We start from the raw sequence: 26,818 nt of genomic DNA, 5'->3' as shown, positions 1-26,818 counted from the left end.
GATTTATGAGAGAATGAAATACAATAGGAAAAATCTGAGACACAGTTTTGGAGGTCAAACTGTGTTGTGCAAGAATCTATAAAATATTTTGGGATGCTATGAATAACAAAGAAGCTAAATTCATTCAAGTATGGACATCACAATATAGTGGAATTACATCAGTTTAAAGTTGTCTGATTGGGATGAAAAATCTTTGTATGTTTCACTTTTTTCCTATTTGGTAAACCACCATGTTCTAGATATGCAATAATGGTATTTTTGAGAAATGTTCATTTGCAGATTCTAGATATTTTAGTTTCCTTGTCTTTTGCTGAGGTTCCTGCCTCATAATGGAATTTGATATATTGAATTGATATCTCATCATTGAATAACTTCTCCAATCTTTTCTATTATCAATGGTTATTACACATGTGGGCTGAGTCAATTACTTGAGAAGTTAACAAGTATCCAGTATGTTGCAGTGTGTTTTACAATTAAAAGTATTGCTATATTGTACTTTCTTTATGCATTGATCTTTATATCAAATATTTATTCATTTTACACTGCAGTAAATAGTCAAAGTGTTATTTCAATAAACTGATCAAACATAAATGATTAGAATATCCTTGTTGAAAAATTAATTTTGATTTTGTAAAAGCAACACCATTTATACTGTATCAATAAAGGAAGAAATAGTAAATATCTCAAAATGCACAAATAATATTGTTATGACTCAGATGCTAAAAAATGTCACTACATTGTAATTGTTGAAGTGTAATACCTGTTGATTCTTTTACCAGTAAATTTTGTCAGCCTCGAATCAGTACTCCCTTTAGATACAGGTAAACTCTCCAAATTTGCCATCAAAAGATTTATGGCTGCCTTTAATTCATCAACATACATGCTCTCCATTTCTTTTACAACAAACTTTGGATGTTTACGTTGCTGTAAAAAATGGGATGTTTAAGTTGTTTTATATCATTAATCAGTTATTTACAATCTTACTTAAGAACCATTCATTCATAAAATGTAGGTCAAGTGACCTATTTTTCCATACTTTATTGAGCTGAGTTTTCAAACAGCCTCAGTGTATTTCATCATGAAAGAAACCTCACTTAATTTCTATTACAATGTTTGGTGTGTCCTTTTTTATTAACTGACTGGTTTGCGTACAGCTTTGCCTTCAATAATTCCATTACATATAAGGAAAGTGTTTTAAGTTATCCATTTTATCTTTTTGTTTACCAGGTATATTCATTTCAGATAGATATAAGAAGATGAGGTATGAGTGCCAGAGACAACTTAGGATGTCATTGTATACTTTTAAATTGTAACATACCCTTGACATTTGTTCTACTAATTGCAATCTTCCATCAAGTTCTCTTCGTACTTGTGCTGCTTGCTCATCTGCATTGTCCAGCTGAAAAAAAAAGGAGAGTTCATAAAAAACAAAGTTAAAATTAAGAGGGGTTGTATGTTTGTGAATGAGGCAACTATCCACCTAAGTTCAAATGATATTGATGTAGAATTATAGGCAACATGATTGCCTTCAACAATAAGAAAAACATATACTGTTTAGTTATTGATAAAATGCCCAGACATGAAAAATATAAAAGGTTTGTATCAGATCATAGTGACACGAACTCTAACCTCAGTGAAAACCTAATTCTTTTATTTTCCAGAGTACAATTTTTGTTGAATTCATTTTAATTATATTTTGTGGATTTGTTCTTTCATATCTTTGTTATAGTCTGGATAAAAAATTAAAACCTATATCAAAAAGTATACTTTGTTGAACATTTAAATTCATAGGTTTCCTTAAATTGAACGAAATCAATGAAAATTTATATTCAAAGAAAAATAATCAATCAACAGTATCTAAGTTTAGAAGTTTGTTTGATATAAAACAATGGTTTCCTTATATAATAGATATAGGAAGATGTGGTATGAAAATAGTATAAAATTGATTTAAACAATAATTTTATCAATGTTATGGGCCTTGCATGTTAGTTTTGATTGTACAAAAATGAAAATTTGTATTCTCACACAACATACCAAGATTAATCTGATGCTACATTAAACCACCATCAATCAATCTAATATATTCCCAGTGGATGATCCATAATTTTTCATAAGAGAAATTTGAATTTGATTGGACATTATCAAATAATCAAATTTACCCACAGACTGCCTAAGAGAGGATCTCATGTCATGCGTCAGTGATTCCATATATAATTTACCAAATGTTTTCCACAAAAGAGGGGGCCCCTCCCCCCCCTGACCTAAATCAACCTCTGATTCCTATATCTTGCTTAACTCTTGATGAATTAATTGTCTTTTTAACATCTTATTAGCATTCCTTTACCTCAGAGATTTTAGAAGTACAACTTACATGTGATTTACTAACCTAAGATTTTTTACAAATATTTACCATCTACTAGTAGAAAAAATTGACCCTAACAAGACTATCATGTCACTTGCAAATACTGTGGATTCATTTATATTCGTTTGATACCAATTTTTTTGGATTTTGTGGGTACAGATGATCCATGAATTTAAATAATCAACAAATTACAAATTTTCTTAAGTCATGAATTTATACCTTCCAAAACCACGAAATTGTATATCCACAAACATGCAAATTTTCTTCAATACACGAAAATTGATAACCACGAAAAAACTGAATCCACAATATGGCACAGTGAATTTGTTTCTATCAGTATGAAACTAAGTTTGTCAGTTTAAATTCAGTTCTTTCCATAAGGTATATATACAAGTATTACAGCTGTCATGATAATGCTAGCAAATTAAAGGTTTGGTTTGCTTGCTTACTTTGTTTGTATTAAAGTTTGCTCAAGCATTGTAATTAAGATTGACATCTGCAATCAATATAAGTTGGCTGGGTGAAACCTGTATATATAGGTAAATTTGATTATTTGATAATGTCCAATCAAATTTAATGTATACAAGATTAACTCCACCTTTTTATATTTTTTTCAGATGTCAATCATAATTACAATGCTTGATCAAACATTAATAAAAACAAAGCAAGCAAACAAAACCATTAACTTGCTAGTATTAGGATAACAGTTGTAATATAAAAGTTTTGTTTATTTTTAAATTTGTAGAGAAACAGACCGTTTCACCATTGATATATTTAGGTGTTTTATGTTGCTGGGTTGCTGTGACTTTTTACTTTAAACTACATCTCCTTTCATTAATAGTCTCTGTTTTTTTTATGCCTGGAGTTATCTTAACTTGTACATATTTCCATTATGACAGCTTTTGTGTGAATGTTGATAACATTTCCTAGAGCTTTATACATTATCAGTATGTTTACTGCGTTCTTGTACTACATGTACCAGCTTAAAAGTTTAAAGGCAAAATGTCAAAATTAATTGTATCAGATTTACATAAGTACTTCAGGCTAACATTTTTATACTGTATTTAATGTTAGCAGCATTTTTCTAGTGTACTATTATGCGCTTTCACATATTTTATGAATGTTCTGTTTCTAGCTAACTTTATTAAAAAAAAATCTTCAATCATTTTCAAAGAAGATTTAGCAGAAATCGTTATTACAGAAACTTAAAATATACATTCACATGTAACAAAAATCTATGCTATAATTTTCGGCCATGCGTAATTTCTATGTATAAAGTCACTTAACACTATCATTGATCATCTACAAAAACCCTTTTAGTTAGTTATGTTTATGAACACAGTGAATATTGTTGGAATGCACAAGAATAAATAATGACAAAAAATACCAGGCAGAAAAAAAGTGTACTGCTGTTCTTCTGCTTGTTAGTTGCTAGGTACTATCCCTAGTCATAAATTATAGTGCTTACTACCCATCATCCCAAAAAGGCAGCTATATTTCCTTCTTCATAGAAGAGGTTTTTATTAAAGAAAACTCAGTACATTTTTTATTGCCTTTCTTATCACTACTTAAAAAGCCCATCCCTATCCACACAAGGTTGTTGAGGCATTTACAATTAGAAAAGAATATCCTAAGTTTTACTCTACATAGAACTGAAATTCTGAATTAGCATTGCTTCGAACACAATGTAAATTAAGTCAAAGAATAGTTCTTTTGGATTTCTAAATTAAAGCATGCTTGTAAAAACGCTTCAAAAGTACATTTGCACAAATTCATATTTCAGAAATAATACATGCACTTTATTCATGGTAAAAATCTAATATTTATACATGCAGTCAGTTGTAGAAAAAAAATCTATAGAATCGGCATCAATAAAATTCTAGAGAGAATGAAAGCTCGATTTGGACTTCACCAATCAATATTTTGTTGCCAAGACGACTGGCATTGAACAAGAAACAGAAATGAGATCAGTCATTTAAAATTGTAGGATACAGACAGACGTGGAGAAATTTACATCATCTTATTTATTCCTTTGGATTTCTTCTGCATTTTTTAATAAATAATTGTGACATGTGTTACACATACATATCAATATTGAATTGTTAGGTATCACCTGTACAAATGTGATACAAATCAGATGAGTAACCATTATTTTGTCAATATCAGTTATACAAACGGGTCAATAGGAAAATAAACAAACTAATTTAAACAAGATAGCTGACAAAATGTCTACATCAATTTCATTTAGAATATTTTTAATTTTTAGTGTAAAATATATTTTTGATTGCTTACTTTTAATATTTGAAATCAATTGTTCAATAGTTTTTATATACATTAAACTTACAAAGTGTCTTTAAAACCCGAGTCAGCCGTTAGGCCAAAATTAAAAATATGTTTGTTTCCCCTCCCCCCACCCGGGTCAAAAATAAGCCCCCGGGTCAAAAAATATTTTCCACAAAAAAATTGAAATTATTTTTTTCCTGAAAATAATTTGTTTCCATTTTTGGAAAGTGCTTGAAAGCAGAAGGATTGATAATCTAAATAAATACACTCAAATTGAGCACAAACAACTGATATGGCCTGGACTGGACAAGTCAAACCATTCATGTGACCATGCTATGACAATCACATCCAGTTAAAAAAAAAAAAAAAAAAAAAAAGAACCTGCCTTCCTGGTCTGTTTACAAAGGGTAGACCCGGGGAGGGGAAACAGACATTCTTTTAAATGTGGCCTTATGGGGTGGATTGCTTACTTAATTACAAATAAATTTGATTGAGTCAGTGAGTTATAATTATCTATTTGAAATATATTTATATCCCAAACCTTTCCAAAATTCCAAAACCCTACTAAAGTGTTTTAAATATTAGTAGCTAGCATATTTATAAAGCATTTGAGACACTTCACTTACAAACTTAAGCTGCACCATAAAATGTACTGTAAATTACTGTCTATTGTACATTCTGTATAATAGCACAAAACTATTATCTGTATTCATTACCATAAACATAGTTGTCTCATTAGCAATCATATCACATCTCCTTATTTTGATATATATATCTAAATCATTGGAACAATTGCATTAAATATAAGAGATGACTGTTGTTTATTTATTCAAGACATTCTGCATGTATATAATGGCAGCTTAACTCATAAAGACTGTCTTTAAAAGACACAAAGAATACATTAGAGAACATCTATGACATATTATATATCCATACAGCTAATAAAGATACCAAGACTACTGTCCATTAACTATCAAATCTATGTTCTATAGGCTTTTAAGAACACCAAGATTATTGCAGTGCATTTATGTCATATTGGCTTTTAAAGACACCAATTTTTTTATTATATAGATATAGGAAGATGTGGTGTGAGTGCCCATGAGACAAATCTCCATCCAAACAACATTTTATAAAAGTAAACCATTATAGGTCAATGTACAGCCTTCAACACGGAGCCTTGGTTCACACAAAACAAAGAGCTATAAAGGGCCCCAAAATTACTAGTGTAAAACCATTCAAATGGCAAAACAAACAGTCTTATCTATATAAAAAACGAGAAACGAGAAACATGTATAAATTACATAAACAAACGACAACTACTGTACATCAGATTCCTGACTTAGGACAGGTGCAAACATTTGCAGCAGGATTAAACGTTTTAATGGTACCAAACCTTCTCCCTTTTTCTGAAACAATAGCATTACATCACCACATAGAAAACCACACGATAAAATATTAATTGGAAGGCTTAACTCAATCAAAAAACGTAAATCAACACACTATGAAAGAAGAAATTTGATCTGCCATACCTGAATGCAATTACAGTTAATAACATATTAGGGAGAAACATTCAAGGCCAAAAAGCATACAAACAAGTCCAAACAAAGCCAAGACACCACCACGAAATATTTAACCCTTCGAAAATAATCACTTTTGAAACAAGAATGTGTCCCCAGTACACGGATGCCCCATCCGCACTATCATTTTCTATGTTCAGTGGACCATGAAAATGGGGTTAAATCTCTAATTTGGAATTAAAATTAGAAAGATCATATCATACAGAACATATATACTAAGTTTCAAGTTGATTAGACTTCAATTTCATCAAAAACTACCTCGACCAAAAACTTTAACCTGAAGCGGGACAGACGAACGAACGAACAGACGGACGCACAGACCAGAAAACATAATGCCCATAAATGGGGCATAAAAAAAACGGTTTTATGATGCATCTATGTCCTAAAGGTTCTTCAGACACAAGGAATATGTTGTAGTAATCTATGACATAAAACTTGTACATTTCAGGGGCAATTACTCCTATAAGATGCCATTAGATTGTTTCAGATCATTGTAACATATATATATCTTCATTACATATAAAGCAAACATTTTGCACTTGTTCTATATACATGTATCTTTAAAATTGTTGGAGAAAATGTAAAAACAAGGAAAAGTCAAAATTTAGAACTTGACCTTGGCCTCATTTTCTAAGTCAGGACCTAGGTGCTTCAAATAAAAAGATTCCAGGGTAATACAGTTTACGGTTTATAAGCAAAAAAAAAAGACAACTTTATTTGGTAAAGGTAGATAACTCCTATAAAATTTTATCAAATCGCTTCGATCCAAATTAGCCAAAAATTTCTGTGGATGTAAGGAACTATTTAGGAAAAGAATTTTGTTGATAAAATTTTTAGGTACAAAGGAGATGCACACACTTGATAAACAGTGAATAGGGAGATAACTCTTACATAGAAATTGTTCGGCTTAGCAGGGTGAAATTTAAAAGCGAATTAATTGTACGATACAAGTATGCACTTAGCATCTATATTCATGTGACCTTCAATTTAACCAAATGGTTAGAGATACGTTAAAGATATAAGAAGATGTGGTATGAGTGCTAATGAGACAACTCTAGGTTGTGCATGAATTAGGTGTGTTCAGTTATAAAAAGAATGTCTTCACTGAAAATGAAACAACTGTGCACCATTAGATTGACTGATTCGGTCCACAAAAACTCACTATTAAACAGGTAAAAACAATGGTTAACATTTATTTTAAACCTATTTAATGAAATCAAAGAGACCATAAAAATCTATACAAGTTTGCTATCTATTTATATCTATATTTATGTTTCTATTAGGTTAAATGACCATCAGAAGTTTTAGGACACCTTGATGGTTAATTAGACATGTTAGATGGTGCCTAAACTATATTACACACTTAAATTTGACTTAATGTGATACACATTATCGAGCCCATGCATCTTAAATTGTTTATTTTAGACTTTTTTTTTAATTTGGATATATATATTTAAGTACATGTATATCATTAATCAATATGAGAATATAGGGGGAGAAGGGGGGACATAAACTGATTCTGAATGAAATAGGAAGAATATAAAAAGATTGTCTTTATATATTCAATGTAAAAAGGTTACATATTGTCTTGATCAAAATAGACTTGAGAGATAATTTCTTAGATCTATACAATATCAATATACAATAGCCTGACCATTTCCTCATTGATGATTAATAATTTGTGACAAAGTCCAGATATGGATTATTAATACACTGGAGAATTTACCACATTCCTAAAAAGTATGAAGGATGTCCATTAACGATGTACACTACTTATATTTATGCTTGATATAAATGTACAGTCATAATTTATCATATATATATGGTTAGAGGTATAGGGGGAGGGTTGAGATCTCACAAACATGTTTAACCCCGCTGCATTTTTGCGCCTGTCCCAAGTCAGGAGCCTCTGGACTTTGTTAGTCTTGTATTATTTCAATTTTAGTTTCTTGTGTACAATTTGGAAATTAGTGTGGCGTTCATTATCACTGGACTAGTATATATTTGTTTAGGGGCCAGCGCCTCCGGGTGCGGGAATTTCTCGCTACATTGAAGACCTGTTGGTGACCCTCTGCTGTTGTTTTTTATTTGGTCGGGTTGTTGTCTCTTTGACACATTCCCAATTTCCATTCTCAATTTTATATAATGTCTAAAAATAGCAACAATCAACATTCAATCTATTTAAGCGTGGATCAGTTTGTGAAAATAAACTGATACAGTTACTGAATTAAAATTATATAAATGTCTAAGAATATAACTTAAACACGCTAATTTATACATTAAAAGTTCTATTAGATTTTAAATAGAAATACACAATATTTCGCTAAACAAATTAGCTTCATCAGGCGTGTGCATCTCTCAAGGTGAAATCGGATGCATGTCCATTTATATATATATATATTTTTTTTTTTTTATAATTCTTTATTTGGTATTTCTTCATCTCATACAATATCTATATGCATTTTTTTTTTATAAAGAAGAATACAATACAAGTTTATTCATTTTGACCTGTCAGTGTCAGTGCTTATAAACATCCCCCTCCCTATACCAAATAAACCCCCCTCCCCCCCCCCCAAAAAAAACCAACTAAAACTAAAAAAAAAAAAAAAAAAAGAACAATACAAAAACAAAAAGTACAAAAAACAAACAAACAAAAAATAAATAAAATAAAATAAACATAAAAAATCATTGACTTATATTCATAAATGATTAAATTGGTATTAAACGATTATAATTATTATTTATGCAATCTAATTATTCTATTCATACATGTACTCAGATCATAATATAATATATATAGTGGCATACTCTAACAATATCTGGAAATCACATAACAAAAAACAAAAAACAACCAGTATTTCAACTCCTATTATCATAACATAGTAACACATATTTAATTCTTCCATACATACATATATATAATATCTATATGATGCACACTAACCACTGTCCAATTGTGATGTGCATCAAGTTGTGTTACACATTTATTTTCAGTTAAGTATGAGTTATCTTTCTTGTATCATAAAATTAGTTGTTGAAATGGTTCCCATTTTTTTTCTATTTTTCACCTATTGCAGGAGAACTGTGAAAAGTGGAAGATAGTTTTTCAACAATGTAATAATTTTTCAATTTCTTTAGTGCAATCTTAACACAAGGTAACAGTGAGTTCAATCTACAAGAATAAATATAGTACTTCATGAGAACAGTAAAAAAATTTCCTGATATATCTATAATATCTGATCCCAAGAGAATGTTTTGTTTTGATATCAGAAGCTCATAATTGCAATTTGAATGTAGTGTATCAACTAGTTGAAACCAAAAGTTTTTGACAATGTAACATTCCCAAAAAATATGTTCTATTGTTTCTTTTGTCACATTGCAAAAACTGCATAGTTGTGTTTCTTTAAGTTTACACTTATATAGCAGATTATTTGTGCTTAAAGTTCTTTGCAGAATTTTGTATTGAAAAATGATCATTTTATTACTCAAAGAACACTTGAAAGGATGCATATAGAAAAGATCCCAGTGAGCTATTTCCATATGCAAAATTTCTTTCCATTTATTTTGTGATTTTGTGGGGCTTTTATGATAAGTAGCCAAAAATAATTTATAAAAATATGGGCATGATTTCTGATTTGTTTTCAAAAAGTCTAAATTATCGCAAGTAATGTTGATTTTCTTTTCACAGTTTTTGATCTGGTCCTTCCAACTACTTGGGATCATATGATATATACCATAGAATTGAAGAAAATTTGTATCGATATCATATGTTTCTTTAAATTGATTAAAAGAGAGAAATTCATTGTTCTCATTCAGTAAATCATTGACAAAAAATATTCCTGCCTCACACCATTTTTCATAAAAAATAGTTTTATTATCAATTTTTAAAAGTTTATTAAACCAAATAGGTTGGCCCATTAAATCATTATGGTCATGGGAAGCATTCCTCAGTTTAGCCCAATTTAGAAGGATGTCCTTCCAAAATCTATTAAAATATATTGAAATTTGTTCAATACTATCCTTATTCATCATCCATATTTTATCTGCCCCATATTTTCTATACTTATCATTAAAAAGAATTTTCCAAGGAGAAAGATTGAAAGGGTCTAATAATTTATAGATCCATGTCATTTTTAATGAATAACAGAAGGATTCAATATGAGGCATCTTTAGTCCTCCAGTATCATATGATCCAATTAGTACATTTCTTTTGATTTTATCTGGTTTGCCATTCCATAGAAACTTAAAAAAAATATTTTCAATTTTCTTAAAATTTTCAAAAGAGGGATTTGGCAATATTGTTAATGACTGAATGAGAATTGGCAATGCTAAAGACTTTATGACTGTTATTTTTCCTAGGTATGTAAGATCTTGGTAAATCCAAGTATTTAATAATGAGTTTATCTTTTCAATTTTCTCTTTGAAATTATAGGCAGTCTTGTCGACAGCAAATAGATCATAGTTTATACCTAAGAGTTTAAATTTCCCTGTCTGATTCCAGTTTAATCTTTCTCCTTGGTGAAATATTTCTTTTGAATGCGCTTTTGACCCAATCCAAATGGCTTCAGTTTTTTCTAAGTTTGCTCGTAAACCAGAACACTCAGAGAATTTTTCTAAAATATATAGAGATTGTTCTAACGATTTTTCATCATCATCCAAAGTTAAGGTTGAGTCATCTGCATACTGACTAAGCAAATATTCAGAGTTATCTATCTTAATACCATTAATATCTGGGTTATTTTTCATTGCTGCACTCATAAGTTCCAAAGCCAGTATAAAAAGATAAGGGGATAAAGGATCCCCTTGACGAACCCCTCTTTCTATATTAAAGAAACTAGAGCAATGACCATTATTTATGATACAACTTTCGATATTAAAATATAAAGATTTTACCCAATTACAGAAATCAGGACCAAAACCTAAGAATTCAAGTGCTTTATTTATGAATGACCATTCAAGAGTATCAAATGCTTTTTCAAAGTCTAAAAGAAGTAGAAGTCCAGGTATATTTTCTTCTTCAGTTCTTTCTATTAAGTCAAAAATAAGTCTTGTACATTCCCCGATGTATCTACCTTTAATAAATCCTAACTGTGTTTCACTAATAATATGTTTGAGCAAAGGTTTAATTCTATTTGCGATGGATGCGGAACATATTTTCATATCAACATTTAAAAGGGTGATAGGTCGCCAGTTTTTTAAATAAAACTTAGATTTCCCTTCTTTTGGGATGCATGTAACAATGCCTTGTCTTTGCGAAATTGATAAAGAGCCTTCTTCAAAGCTATAATTAAAGGAATTAAGTAAATATAACTTGAGGTCATTCCAGAAAAATTTATAAAACTCTGCTGTATACCCATCTACCCCTGGTGATTTATTATTTTTCATGTTTTTTAAGGCATTCAGACATTCTTGAGTTGATAATTTCCCCTCAGCTTCTAACATTTGTTCTTCCGATAAACAATTGAGAAAAGAGTTATTTTTATTGAAAAACATATTTTCATGTTCCGTTTTACAAAATGCATTTTTAGATGAGTATAAATTTTGATAAAATTTTCTCTGTTCTTCCAATATTTTGAATTGATCAAAGATTTCCTCTCCATTTTCGTTGATAACTTTAGGAATAATTTTTTCATTATAATGTCTTTTTTCTAAATTGCAAAAGTAGTTTGTACATTTTTCCCCTTCTGCTTCCCATTTTGCTTTTGCTCTTGCAATTATTCCATTTATTTTTTTTTCTCTTAATGTTTTTAGGCTCTCCTCTATGTTTTGAATTTCAGTTTTTAGTTCCTGATCTGGGTGTAGGGCATATCTATTTTGTGAAATGTTTAATTGTTGTTCAAGTTCAGATTCTTCCCTTTGACTTTTTTTTTTTAGATATGAAGTATAAGAGATAGTTTTCCCTCTTATTGTACATTTTAATAACTCCCAAAATATATGGGGGTTTACAGATAATTCTGTTTCTTCCCCAGTATTTGTATTTGATAGGTTATATTGATTAACAGTGTCTGATATACACTTTTTAATCTCAGCCACATAATAAGTATCATGTAGTAAGCTATTATTGAATTTCCAAGTACCCCTCCCCCTTTCTTGGTTATAAAATTTTAAACTGAGTGAAACAGGAGAATGGTCAGATCGATAGCTAATATCTATATCAGATTTATTTACTAATGATTCAAAATCAGTGGATATCAAAAAATAGTCTAAACGACTTTGTTTATGTTCTGGGCCTCTCCATGTATATCTTTTCTTGTCTTGGTTATTTGCTCTCCAAACATCTACCAAGTCTAAGGAGTTCTTTATTTCTATCAATTTAGTGTGTGCTTTGACATTATTTTTTGTTTTATAATTAAGTGTATCAATTTCATAATCTTGAACTACATTCCAGTCTCCTGCCATAATTATTGAAGAATTTTGAATATTTGAGATTACCTCCTGTACTTCTGAGAAAAAACTTGGATTATCATTATTTGGGCCATATATACCAGCTAAAGTTATTCGATACTCATGAATGGTCATATCCAAAATTAAATAGTTTCCCTCTTTATGTTTATATTCTTTATGAACAGTAACTTTGAATTTGTTATTTAGAAGTATAGCAACTCCCCTGCTGTGTCCAGTGAACGAGCAAAAATAGGCTTGATATCCCCATTCATTTCTCCATTTATTTTCTCTTTCTTTCGTACAATGTGTATCACATAAAATAGTTATATCATATTTTTTATTACATCTATCAAAAATATCTCTGCGTTTTACTTCTTCTGACAGTCCCCTGCAATTCAGAGCCCCTATAGTAACTGCCATAGTACTAGAATATTAACCTAAGTTGTATATATGCATAAAGACATGTATATGTAGTAAAATAAATCAATTGCTTTAATAAATAATAATTGTCAATAAAAGATATGAAGACAAATTTAATCAATATATCAAATTCATAGGCATATTCAAGTTGTGCCGCATGAAAGCAAATAGTTTTTTTATCCCTATTCCCTGACACTGACAAGTTCAACCTAAACACAACAAATCTTATGCATACAAAAATGTAATAAGTGAAAAAAAATATTTTTGAAATAAATAAGCCCCCCAAGTTGAACCCCACAAAGGTGATTCCCTGTACTGCCATTCAATATTAAGGAAAACAAAGTCATACTATGCTCTCCGGTTTTTTTCTTTTTATCTTGAGAATTTTGAAAACTACAGTTTATGTAATTTTGTTTCATCTAATAGAATGAAAATAAGGGGAAAATGATTGAACAAACTAATAGAACACACCCTCGGCACGGAATTGGAAGTAAATGCGTTCCCGGATTACGCCTTTATCCTTCATTGTAAAGAAGTTATTACTGAAATATTTCAAATGACCTACTGCCGGATTTGTCTATACATGTGAGTACATAATAATGTATAATGCATGGTTTGCAAAATAGAAATTGTTTGCAATAATTTATAAATTTTGCCAAATTGCGGTCAGATCATCTGACAGATGCGGTCAACACAAAAAGTTGTTGTTGGAATGTTGCCAAGTTGTTCTTACCGAGCTCCCATATTTATGAGTTTAGTACATGCCTATAACTATTGTAATAAGTCGTGATTTCACCTTAAACTATTTGGGGTTACAAAATAATTTCAGACGCATGGAGGTCGCCATCTTTGTTATTGTTTCTTGAACGCGGTCCTCCATGAGAGCACTTGTATATTTCATTCGTACAAAACAAATCATGTGATTAAAACAGCTGATTTTTAAAAACGCGGACCTCGACGAGGACACCCCGGCAATACACAATTTAGAAATTTTATATTTAAAAATAATGCCAGACAAATAAGGTTAGAATAAATTCTTTTGAAATATTTAAGGACAAAGATAATGACAATAAATGTAAATAACACAATTCAAACATCGATTAACTGAAAAAAACAAACTTTTATTATGTACATTGTAAATTAATGTTGTTATCTATGAACGCTTGGTGACCAGCTTCAGGAACGGAGCATCACGTAGATAGATCAATTTAGTTTTCCTTCTAGATTCTGGTGACAAATCCCGTCGTTCTTTCAAAAGTTCACCTCGGCGAACGGAGAGACTGGGCGGTAGATCAGGCACGACACTATATCCTGAGCGAGGCGGCAATTTTATAGCTGCCTTAAGAATATCATCTCGGTCGATCAGACTAGATAGCCTGAGCATGATACTGCGTCTGTCCTCATCACCAGACGGTAGACGGTGGACTGCAGTGAAGAGCATGTTGTCTGCGCGTTCTGCTGGGATGTTCAGAGTATTCTTCAGAAAGACTCTGGTGAATGTCTCTGTAACTTTTGGCAGTTCCCGATGGTTGGGATTTCCTTGAACACCTCTGATTACGACATTCCACTTACGCCCCCATATTTCCAACTTCAACCGTTCAGTTTGTTCCTTTTCTATCAAACTCTCTAGGTTTGGAATGTGTGTGTTGTGAATTGCATGTAGTTCAGAGTTCATGAATTCATTGTGATTTTCTATGTTATCTACCCTTCTTTCCGTCTCAGTTTGTTTTGTCTTCAATATTTCAACTTCATTATTGATGTGTAAATGTAATTTTTCAAAACACTTTGCAATATCCTCAAAGTCTTTACATTTATACGACGGGGGTGTATCACTTGTGTTGCTCATTGTGCTCGTGTGGCGGGAAGGAGTTCAAATATAATCAATTTTCAAACACTAAATTAAATGAAAGTCACCAAATAAACGACAGCTGTTGGTACACCGATGAATAAAGAAGTGTTCTTACTTATTAGTTTTCAAATTCTCAGCAGGTAGATGATTTTTTCATAGAAATACCGGGAGCAAAATTTTCGTGTTATTCAAACATGGCAGTCACCGGAAGTCATTCTATATATATATAATATGACTAGAAAAGGGACTGAAGAATTTTTCAAAAGGGTGAGGTTCTAGTTGTTGAAGTGTTCCATTTATAAAAGGGTCTGGAATGACCTACAGGTACAGGTCAGGGCTTCCACAATGGTCATATTTTCGGGACAAGTCTGATAAATTATATAAATGACTTGTTGTGCCAAGCTGATACAGTCATTTTAATATAGAGCTTGTCTATAAGTAGGATTTTTTTTAGCAATTTGTTGTAAATATGTTCATTTAGGTAGATTTTTCAGAAATAATCCAGTGATAAATAAATAATTGTATTGAAATCAACACCATTTCAACAATAAATCATTCAAAATCATGCACAATTCTTCAAAACACTTCTGAAATTTTACAATGGGCAAGATTATATAAACAAGGGGATGAGTTCTATATATTGAATGTTACACTTAGAAAAAAAATTCTGAGATTGTTTTAAGTTATATTCTAATGTTTTGACTTTTCTGAATTAAGTTATTAGTGACTGATTCTTTTTAATTAAATAAACTAATTGTGAAATACAATGTTGCACCTGACATAATTATTGAATATATACTTGCCTCAATGTTGAAGAAAGTAGGACGATAGGCAAAAGTTATCCTTAATTTAGGGAAATAATTTAATAACCAAACCATAAATATTTTAAGTTGATTTTTAATGTTATAGCGAACCCTATGATAGTTTTCCATAGATTCACATGCAAGTTACCTGTCGATTTAAACTTTTGGCAGTTCTATTGTCCCATCTAACAAATACAACAGGTATTGTTCTCTGTGTAGTTTATTCACTGGGACCTTTAAATTTCTTCTAAGAGAAATATATCACTCATTGATTAATTTACCTGAACAAAAAATTGAACTGTCAATGATGAAAAAATACTTATACCAATACTAAGAAAGGACTCACAAAACTGCATGTGGTGTTGTATATATTCAAAACCAAAAACTTGTTTTTAATGTGTTCAATATTAATAATGATTTAAAAGTTAAAAGTTGATTTCTGATCAAATATTAAATATTTTTGTGTGTTTGATAAATACAAATTTGAATATTATTATTTTTAAATTAAGGTCTTCATAAACATAGTCTATAAATTAACAACAAAAAAAACATGCAAATTCATTGGAAAATACTAAAAAATGTGTCTAAAAATAAACTTTTTATTATTAAATCAGATTTTATATTGAACAGATTGAAAATATATTAATGATATATTGAATAAATACAATATTGCATACAGTTTATGTGAGTTTATAGAAGTATTTCAATAAAAAAACAGATAATTTTTTGGTCAGGTAAATCAATCAATGAGTGATATATTTCTCCTAGAAGAAATTTAAAGGTCTTGGTGAATGAACTATACAGAGAACAATACCTGTTGTATTTGTTAGATGGGACAATAGAACTTACAAAAGTTTAAATCGACAGGTAACTTGCAGGTGAATCTATGGAAAACTATCATAGGGTTCGCTATAAGTTTCTGTTACAGGCCAACACAATAGATTTGTGAATTTTTTTTTTATTTATAGCGAACCCTATGATAGTTTTCCATAGATTCACCTGCAAGTTACCTGTCCATTTAAACTTTTGTAAGTTCTATTGTCCCATCTAACAAATACAACAGGTATTGTTCTCTGTATAGTTTATTCACTCAGACCTTTAAATTTCTTCTAGGAGAAATATATCACTCATTGATTAATTTACCTGACCAAAAAATTATCTGTTTTTTTTATTGAAATACTTCTATAAACTCACATAAACTGTATGAAATTTTGTATTTATTCAATATATCATTAATATATTTTCAATCTGTTCAATATAAAATCTGATTTAACAATAAAAAGTTTATTTTAGACACATTTTTTAGTATTTTCCAATGAATTTGCATGTTTTTGTTGTTGTTAATTTATAGACTATGTTTAAATTATGAAGACCTTAATTTAAAAATAATAATATTCAAATTTTTATTTATCAAACACACAAAAATATTTATTGAATATTTGATCAGAAATCAACTTTTAATTTTTAAATCATTATTAATATTGAACACATTAAAAACGAGTTTTTGGTATTGAATTAATACAACACCACATGCAGTTTTGTGAGTCCTTTCTTAGTATTGGTATAAGTATTTTTTCATCATTGACAGTTCAATTTTTTGTTCAGGTATATTAATCAATGAGTGATATATTTCTCCTAGAAGAAATTTAAAGGTCTGAGTGAATAAACTATACAGAGAACAATACCTGTTGTATTTGTTAGATGGGACAATAGAACTGCCAAAAGTTTAAATGGACAGGTAACTTGCAGGTGAATCTATGGAAAACTATTATAGGGTTCGCTATAAATGCATTTAGCTTTAATTTTATCAGCCAAAAAATATTTTTATCCAAGACATTGCTACATATGTAATATAAACCAGGGACTTTCTATACTAACGGGACTGGTCACTTATAACAATGTCTATACACATTATCAGACTGATCTCTGTTGAGCTGATGTCACATGACTTTACAGCAAATCATTTCACATTCTCATGTTTTCTTCATACATTTAACTATTTATGTTCAAGTTTAACAAATTGTTTCTATGAAATTTATACATTTTGTCATTGCAAACTGCTGTTTTTCAAAAGATTTCTTGGAAGTTGGATCATTTTTTAAATATTGATCTCTGAACTTTGAAATATTTGTGCGTTGAATTTAGTAGCCACCATCTTGCTTGATATGTAAACCTACACATCTAGGACGTTCTTCAAAACAATTTAATTTTAATAATTCATCATTCTTTCAAAATCTTATATTTTTTGTCATCGTAAATGGGGCCAACATTAAAAATATCTTTGTTTCCCCTCCCCGACTGAGGTTATCAGGGTATGGTTAGGTAGGTAGGCAAATTATTTTATTTCATTTCTATATTGAATTTTTACAAAATTCAACATGTAAGATAAGTAAAACTAGAGGCTCTAAAGAGCCTGTGTCGCTCACCTTGGTCTATGTGAATATTAAACAAAGGAAGCAGATAGATTCATGACAAAATTGTGTTTTAGTGATGGTGATGTGTTTGTACATCTTACTTTACTGAACATTCTTGCTACTTACAATTATCTCTATCTATAATGAACTTGGCCCAGTAGTTTCAGTGGAAAATGTTAGTTAAAATTTACAAATTTTATGAAAATTGTTAAAAATTGACTATAAAGGACAATAACTCCTTAGGGGTCAATTGACCATTTCCGTCATGTTGACTTATTTGTAAATCTTACTTTGCTTAACATTATTGATGTTTACAGTTTAATCTATCTATAATAATATTCAAGATAATAACCAAAAACAGCAAAATTTCCTTAAAATTACCAATTCAGGGGCAGCAACCCAACAACAGGTTGTCAGATTCATCTGAAAATTTCAGTGCAGATAGATCTTGACCTGATAAACAATTTTACCCCATGTCAAATTTGCTCTAAAGGCTGCGGTTTCAGAGTTATAAGCCAAAATCTACATTTCACCCCTATGTTCTATTTTTAGCCATGGCCCCCATCTTGGTTGGTTGGCCAGGTCACGGGACACAATTTTTTAACTAATTACCCCAATGATGATTGTGGCCAAGTTTGGCTTAATTTGACCCAGTAGTTTCAGAGGAGAAGGTTTTTGTAAAAGATAACTAAGATTTACAAAATGGTTAAAAATTGACTATAAAGGGCAATAACTCCTAAAGAAATCAACAGACCATTTTGGTCCTGTTGACTTATTTGTAGATCTTACTTTGCTGAACATTTTTGCTGTTTACAGTTTATCTCTATCTATAATAATATTCAAGATAATAACCAAAAACAGCAAAATGTCCTTAAAATTACCAATTCAGGGGCAGCAACCTATCAACGGGTTGTCCAATTCATCTCAAAATTTCAGGGCAGATAGATCTTGACCTGATAAACAATTTTACCTGATGACAGATTTGCTCTAAATGCTTTGGTTTTTGAGTGATAAGCCAAAAACTGCATTTTACCCCTATGTTCTATTTTTAGCCATGGCGGCCATCTTGGTTGGCTGGCCAGTTCACCGGACATATTTTTTTAACTAAATACCCCAATGATGATTGTGGTCAAGTTTGGTTTAATTTGGCCCAGTAGTTTCAGAGGAGAAGATTTTTGTAAAAGATGACCAAGATTTACGAAAAATGGTTAAAAATTGACTATAAAGGGCAATAACTCCTAAAGGGGTCAACAGACCATTTTGGTATTGTTGACTTATTTGTAGATCTTACTTCACTGAACATTTTTGCTGTTTACAGTTTACCTCTATCTATGATAATATTCAAGATAATAACCAAAAACAGCAAAATTTCCTTAAAATTACCATTTCAGGGGCAGTAACCCAACAACGGAATGTCCGATTCATCTGAAAATTTCAGGGCAGATAGATCTTGACCTGATGAACAATATTACCCTATGTCAGATTTGCTCTAAATGCTTTGGTTTTTGAGTTATAAGCCAAAAACTGCATTTTACCCCTATGTTCTATTTTTATCCATGGCGGCCATCTTGGTTGGTTGGCCGGGTCACCGGACACAATTTTTAAACTAGATACCCTAATAATGATTGTGGCCAAGTTTGGTAAAAATTGGCCCAGTAGTTTCAGAGGAGAAGATTTTTGTAAAAGCTAACGACGGACGACGACGACGACGACGACGACACACGACGGACGCCGGACGCCAAGTGATGAGAAAAGCTCACTTGGCCCTTTGGGCCAGGTGAGCTAAAAAAAGTGGGGCATTCCCTGTATTCAGTGTACACCCCAGCTTTCTGGTGTTTAAAACAGTATACAGGGGCCTCCTTTTTTCCTATTCATTTTATGGTATGAAATCTACAAAAGCACACATTCTTCATGTGATAACAATGTTTAATGAAAGCAAGTGTTTAATTACTTAAAAAACAAGCTTATTTCAAAATCAAGCTTATTTCAAGTCTAATTTGATGCATGTTAATAACTTGGGAATTAAAATTCAATGAATAAAAATTTTCAACAGAAGTGAACATAATTCAGTTATATTCAGTTACACCTGGATCATGCAGCCTTGGTCAATTAATTCCTTAACAAAATATTTGTATGTTTTTTCGAGTTCTAGAAACTAGAGGCTCTCAAGAGCCTGTGTCGCTCACCTGTTAATGTGTTTACTGATGTCGGCCATCTTCGTTGGTAGGCGGGGTCATTAGACACTTTTTTTTTAAATAGATACCCTAGTACAATGTATTATGATTGTAGCGAAGTTTGGTTAAATTTGGACAAGTCGTTTTAGAAAAGATTTTTATACAAGTTACAAAAATGACGAAAAGTTGTTCAATATTGACTATAAAGGGCAATAACTCCTTAAGGGGTCCTCTAACAATTTTGATCATGCTGACTTATTTGTAGATCTTACTTTGCTGAACATTATTGCTGTTTACAGTTTATCTCTATCTATAATAGTATTCAAGATAATAACCAAAAACTGCAAAATATCCTTAAAATCACAAATTTTAGGGCAGCAACCCAACAACCGGTTGTCCAATTCAACTCAAAATTTGTGAGGGGATATATCTTATTCTGATGGACATTTAAATGTTGAAAGATTTGCCCTAAATGTCTTAGTTTCAAAGATATAGAGCAAAAACTGCATTTTACCAGTATGTTCTAATTTTAGCCATGTCGGCCATTTTGTTTAGTAGGCTGGGTCATCGGACACATTTTTTAAACTATAAACCACAATGATAATTGTGGCCAAGATTGGTTAAATTTGGCAAAGTAGTTTTGGAGAAGAAGATTTTTAGAAAAGTTACAAAAAATGACAAAAGTTGTTAAAAATTTACTATAAAGGGCAATAACTCCTTAAGGGGTCAACTGACAATTTTGATCATGTTGACTTATTTGTAGGTCTTACCTTGCTGAACATTATTGCTGTTTACAGTTTATCTCTATCTTTAATAATATTCAAGATAATAACCAAAAACAGCAAAATTTTCCTAAAATTACCAATTCAGGGGAAGCAACCCGACAATGGGTTGTCCGATTCATCTGAAAATTTCAGGGCAGATAGATCTTGACCTGATAAACAATTTTACCCCCATGTCAGATTTGCTCTAAATGCTTTGGTTTTTGAGTTATAAGCCAAAAACTGCATTTTACCCCTATGTTCTATTTTTAGCCATGGCGGCCATCTTGGTTGGTTGGTCGGGTCACGCCACACATTTTTTAAACTAGATATCCCAATGATGATTGTGGCCAAGTTTGGTTTAGTTTGGCATGGTAGTTTCAGAGGAGAAGATTTTTGTAAAAGATTACTAAGATTTACGAAAAATGGTTAAAAATTGACTATAAAGGCCAATAACTCCTAAAGGGGTCAACTGACCATTTTAAATATGTTGACTTATTTGTAGATCTTACTTTGCTGAACATTATTGCTGTTTACAGTTTATCTCTATCTATAATAATATTCAAGATAATAACCAAAAACAGCAAAATTGCCCTAAAATTACCAATTCAGGGGCAGCAACCCAACAACCGGTTGTCAGATTCATCTGAAAATTTCAGGGCAGATAGATCTTGACCTGATAAACAATTTTACCCCTGTCAGATTTGCTCTAAATGCTTTGGTTTTTGAGTTATAAGCCAAAAACTGCATTTTACCCCTATGTTCTATTTTTAGCCATGGCGGCCATCTTGGTTGGTTTGACAGGTCACGCCACACATTTTTTAAACTAGATACCCCAAGGATGATTGTGGCCAAGTTTGGTAGAATTTGGCCCAGTAGTTTCAGAGGAGAAGATTTTTGTAAAAGTTTACGGACGACGGACGACAGACGACGGACGCAGGACGACGGACGCCAAGTGATGAGAAAAGCTCACTTGACCTTTCAGGTCAGGTGAGCTAAAAACAAGGCTTCACTTATTCATGTTTTGTTGTTCCTAGAATACTTTGAGTATTTACAAATTCAACTGGTCTTGTTTACACCACAAAGCAGGGAATTCACATATCCAACATTTTCTGATTTGTGCCCAACCTGTTCGAAGTCTATGACAAAGTACAATGTAGATTGATTTCAAAGCACAATTCAGACAAGTTTTACTCAAAGATTTTATCCTTTAAACAGGAACAGAGGTAAAAGACAAAGCCAATCAAGGTGCACTCAGTGGGTTGAAAGATGCTTCAGATTTTTTATTTTCAAATATCACCCTTGCAGACAACACAAATCGTTTGGCAAGGCATTATATTTGTTTTCCTTGATTCCGAATCATATAGACGCTTTAATGCAAAAATGCCTTGATTTTAAACACTTGTTGACTACAGCATCGGAAAGGTATGACAAAAAAAACACATGTTAACTACAGCATCGGAAAGATATCAACAAGAACAACATAGCAAAAAAAATTTTTTTGACAAGAATGGCCAATAAAATTTTTTGAGTTGCGGCGATTTTACCAGGTCGGTCGGGGGAGGGGAAACAAACAATATTTTATTTTTGGCCTGGCTACTATTCAGATTTTAAATTAACAAATAATAATAATTATATAACAAAAATGAATTGTGAAATACGCAAATAACTAGTAGTATCATATATTAGAAACCAAATGTCTTCGAACAACGACAAAGTGATACCAATATACGACAGAATTTTTTTTTGCGGTCTTTTAATAAATTGTAAGGGTTCGGTTCCATGGAACCCAGTGTCTCACCCAGTGTCTCACCCACTTTTGCTGTTAGTCACAGGCTCAACAAAAATTTTCCTCTAAATACATTTTGTACTATCTTTTGATTATAAAAGGTTTCTGTCCAAAGTTGGCAAAAATCCAGGATTGTTTATGAATCTAATAAAATGTTGTTAAACCTTTAACTGTAACTGTATGTAATGTTAAATGGAAAAAAAACTAAGTCCATGTATAAGTATTATAAGGAAAAACATGAAATAAATTTTTACAAAATATTTGTTTAGATATACTAGCTTTTGATTATAAACAAGCTTCTGTGTACAAATCCACAATAACTTAAGAAAGTTATTAAAATTGGAAAAACTTTAACCACAGAGTGTCAGAAATGTCATGCAACAAACGGTAAAGTCAAAGCTTTAAACTCTTTTCTAAAAAAAAATAATTGTTTATTTGTTTGAATTTCATTACTTATAAATGTTTCATCAATTTGCTATAATCAAAAATTGCAGATGAAGAAAGCGACTGAAAGGGAGTATGGTAAACAACAGGGCGACTACATACATGTTTTGCTCTTGACTGTTAGACAAAGTCATCTGCTAGCATGAGCCCTGTAGAACATTTAAGCATTGCTTATAGTACATTCAACTGATAAAACCAATAATTGGATAATACATGTACATGTATTGTGTGAACACATTCATAACATACTTTTATAAAAAAAAAATTCATAAAATCTTCTGTTTGTATGGTTTCACCCTCAATATTTTGTGTATTGTGCGTCCAAAATTAGGGAAACCCCATTTCTGAGAGTTCCTCCAATGTAGGGTGATTTAGTGAATGCCTTCCAAAAATATCTCATTTTGAATATACATCATTTTTACATGTACATGTAGAAAAGATTTTCTACTCCGAAATATAGCTGAAATTGAACCAAGCACACTGTCAATGATGCAGAGCAAAAAATATTTCAATCTAATATAAATTTGATTTAATTAAACAAGTTTTATCTGATGATGTAATTTTTCTTAATGGAAATTGGCCAAATATTGTAAATCACAGGATTGCAGTTATTATTTAATTCTTGAACTTATCACTCTTCTTCTTTTTTGTTGCATTGAAAGGCTTAAACAATAACAAGAACGATATTATTTGTGTTACTTTGTTGAAATGACGAAATCAGCTAATGCGCAGTATCACCAGCCACGCAGACACCACTGTACTTGTTATATTTTTGTACCCTGCCATCCCATTGCAAAACATCATTCCCTAACATGACCAACAATACATATTATAAATGTACAAACCTGACATGCATTGTACAAAATTTGATGCTCATATTTCTTCACCCCTAATATATTCTGGAACATTTCATACAGCTGCTCTTTACTAAGAATTAGCTCAGAAGCTGCAGTTGTCATTCGTTGTGGTTGCTTTCTTGGGTCTTCTTCGCCTCGAAATATTGCATCAAATTTGGTCATCCATGAACTTAATACTGTTTCTTTACTTAATCCATCAATTTCAGGAAGGCTTCTTACTCTTTTTTCAATGTTATTTTTGAACACTTCTCTAAAATCATTTGCTGAACAACCACCACTTCGAACCATATTGGCAACTCTGTCACTTTTCAGAAAGACTTCATAATAACTCTGAACAGCATTTGTGAATGCTTCGTCTGCAACGATACTAGTTTCTCCATTGAGAAATGCATGAAACCTTTCTTTAATTGTTTGAAGTTGTTGCTTAGTCACTTTAGTTTGCCTTCTTGCCATGTCTGTTGGCTGTTTAGCATTAAAAGGATAGGCAATACATCGCATGACAAATACATACAGTTGTAACCGTTTTTTTCTTTCTTCTTCTTCTCTCTCTAGTTTTTCAGTGTCTTCAACAACTTTTTCCCTGTCACTGGCAAGGGAAGGACTAGGACTAGATGGTCGGATACTGTTGGACCTCTGTGGGCCGGTGACACTCAAGTTATCCCCACTTGCAGATAAACTTCCACGCTCTGTACTGTTGTGCAAACTGTGTCCATCAGAGTTTTCATCTTCATTTGTTTCTTGGTCCGATTCATCCTCACTCGACGACGGATCTATCATTATTTGAGGTAAATATAGCAACAAATTATCGGGTATGTTTACATGTAGTTTGACAAGTGCTTGAACGAAAAGCGCATGTCAGATTTTGACTTCCGTGAAAATATATCAACAAATTTGCAAATAAATTTGAAATTTGCACATATTAATTCTCAGATAGAAATTTTTGATTTCAAATCTGAAAATATGCTTTATATAATTTTATTTGACGAAAAAAATAGGCGGAAATGAAGCACTGACTTTCCAAATGAGAACCCCGTATACTCCGGTAATGGCGGCTATTCTTTGAAGTTGTCGTACCTGAGCTAACCAAAACATTCACTTATATTTGTTTAATAACTCATTTCATGTTCATGACATGGTGTTGACAAGCTTAAATATACACCGAAGAATAAGTGTGCTTACTTTTGGAACGTAAAACATTCGCATCATTACAAAAAACGTTCTGTTTTGGTTCGTTGTTTGCAAACGATTTGTTTTGACATTTCTGTATCCAAATAAGACGCTGGTTATTGCGTATAATAATATACTGCTTGACAGCGTATGTGATTTTAACACTTTGTTTTAAGGTAAGATGTCTAATTAATGAGCACAAAATCATTTCATAATGCCTTATAGAACTTGTAAGACATGCAGACATGACCTACATTTACTTGTCAAAAATTATCCGCCATGTTTTTTGCCCAAAATATTCGTTATACTGATGAATAAATTCGTTTGGAAATGCATTAATTTGAAGAAAAAAATGAGGGCTACCGCTTTATGAATATGAATTACTGGTATACTTGGGGTTTTTTTTGCACTACAGCATTCTAAAATCCAATATAAATGATCCCTTCTATCAATTGTATTTTTTTTATACATGTTAATAATAATATTGTAGATATATTATTCACTTCATATTCTTCGTCATGGTGACAGTTCTCTCTTTTTGTTATATATCTATCCTCTGTTTACTATATTCAAAGATTTGAATAAAATTCTTAATGAAGATTGAAGTGTGGGACAACCTTTTTAAGAGTTGTTATTTTTTATGTGCATATTCTTTTTCATACATTACGAAAATTTTGTCATATCTCTTCATATAAGAATCTGTACTTATCTGTCAGAAAATATCCCTTATATATTACAGTCAGGATTCGACGTCGTCAAAATTATCTTCCCATTACGCCAGTTAATTATCACGGAAGCCATTGCAGGGATGACGCGTTGCCAATTTAGCTCTTGAAAACTGATAAATTTATCTGCATAGCACCCTTACAATCCTAATATGGCAGTTGTATTTTAAAAGACAAATGTATCTCCTAGCTAACGAACATCAGTTAATGATCTTGTCTGCATTGATTCAACTTAAAACTATTGTCTAATCAGTTGTATATTCGCCGTCAGCTGAAATTCGTAGCGGTTATCAGTAATGATCTAAACTATCAATTGCGTTCACTCCAGATATAGTTTTTCATAAATCGCAAAAAGAAAAACCACTACGGACCTACGACCTACCTTTTAAGTGATTGCACTGTGATAATCCTGACCTTCACATCTTAAATCCTGTTTTTCTCCTGTCAACTCGCCCAACTTAAAAAACGAAAATTTATTAAATTATTTTTATTGACCATGAGGTGACATGACTTAATTCATCAGGATTATTCTATTTTTCTCAAGTGGGGCTATTTTGGCATTCACGGCTCATAAATACTGATAATCACTTCTGTATGCTTTATTTCAACAAAAATAAAAGAACTACAAAATAGATATAAGAATATGTGGTATGAGTGCCAATTAGACAACTCTTTATCCAAGTCACAATTTATAAAAGAAAAACCATTATACCGTCTTTAACATGGTGCCTTGGCTCACACCAAGTAAGCTATTAAGGGCCCAACAAATGACTAGCGTAAATAGTTATCAAAGGTTCCAGGATTATAAT

At 31.4% G+C, this 26,818-nt stretch overlaps 2 protein-coding genes across 13 annotated transcripts in view; one reads left to right on the top strand and one right to left on the bottom strand.

The window, feature by feature from the left end:
• The window catches only part of LOC139515683 (calcium-dependent secretion activator 1-like), a 79,179-nt gene extending 54,214 nt beyond the window's left edge, over nt 1–24,965 (bottom strand). For 10 of the 11 annotated variants that reach the window (XM_071305371.1, XM_071305334.1, XM_071305342.1 and 7 more), the window contains exons 1-3: nt 24,106–24,965; nt 1,319–1,399; nt 761–924 (exon numbers count right to left, since the gene is read on the bottom strand). In XM_071305371.1, coding sequence (XP_071161472.1) covers nt 761–924; nt 1,319–1,399; nt 24,106–24,894 — 1,034 coding nt within the window. In that variant the 5' untranslated portion in view covers nt 24,895–24,965. Of the gene's footprint in view, nt 1–760; nt 925–1,318; nt 1,400–23,362; nt 23,410–24,105 lie in introns of those variants that run through there. The other variant, XM_071305410.1, reaches the window with a different exon arrangement.
• A 171-nt stretch (nt 24,966–25,136) lies between these two features.
• The window catches only part of LOC139515669 (inactive histone-lysine N-methyltransferase 2E-like), a 38,482-nt gene continuing 36,800 nt past the window's right edge, over nt 25,137–26,818 (top strand). For both annotated transcript variants that reach the window (XM_071305321.1, XM_071305313.1), the window contains exon 1: nt 25,137–25,460. The gene's annotated coding sequence lies outside the window, so the exon portion shown is untranslated. The remainder of the gene's footprint in view (nt 25,461–26,818) is intronic.

This window comes from Mytilus edulis, chromosome 1 (genome assembly GCF_963676685.1).
Source record: "Mytilus edulis chromosome 1, xbMytEdul2.2, whole genome shotgun sequence".
NCBI classification, from domain to species: domain Eukaryota; kingdom Metazoa; phylum Mollusca; class Bivalvia; order Mytilida; family Mytilidae; genus Mytilus; species Mytilus edulis.
This window is presented reverse-complemented; position numbering and strand designations above follow the sequence as displayed.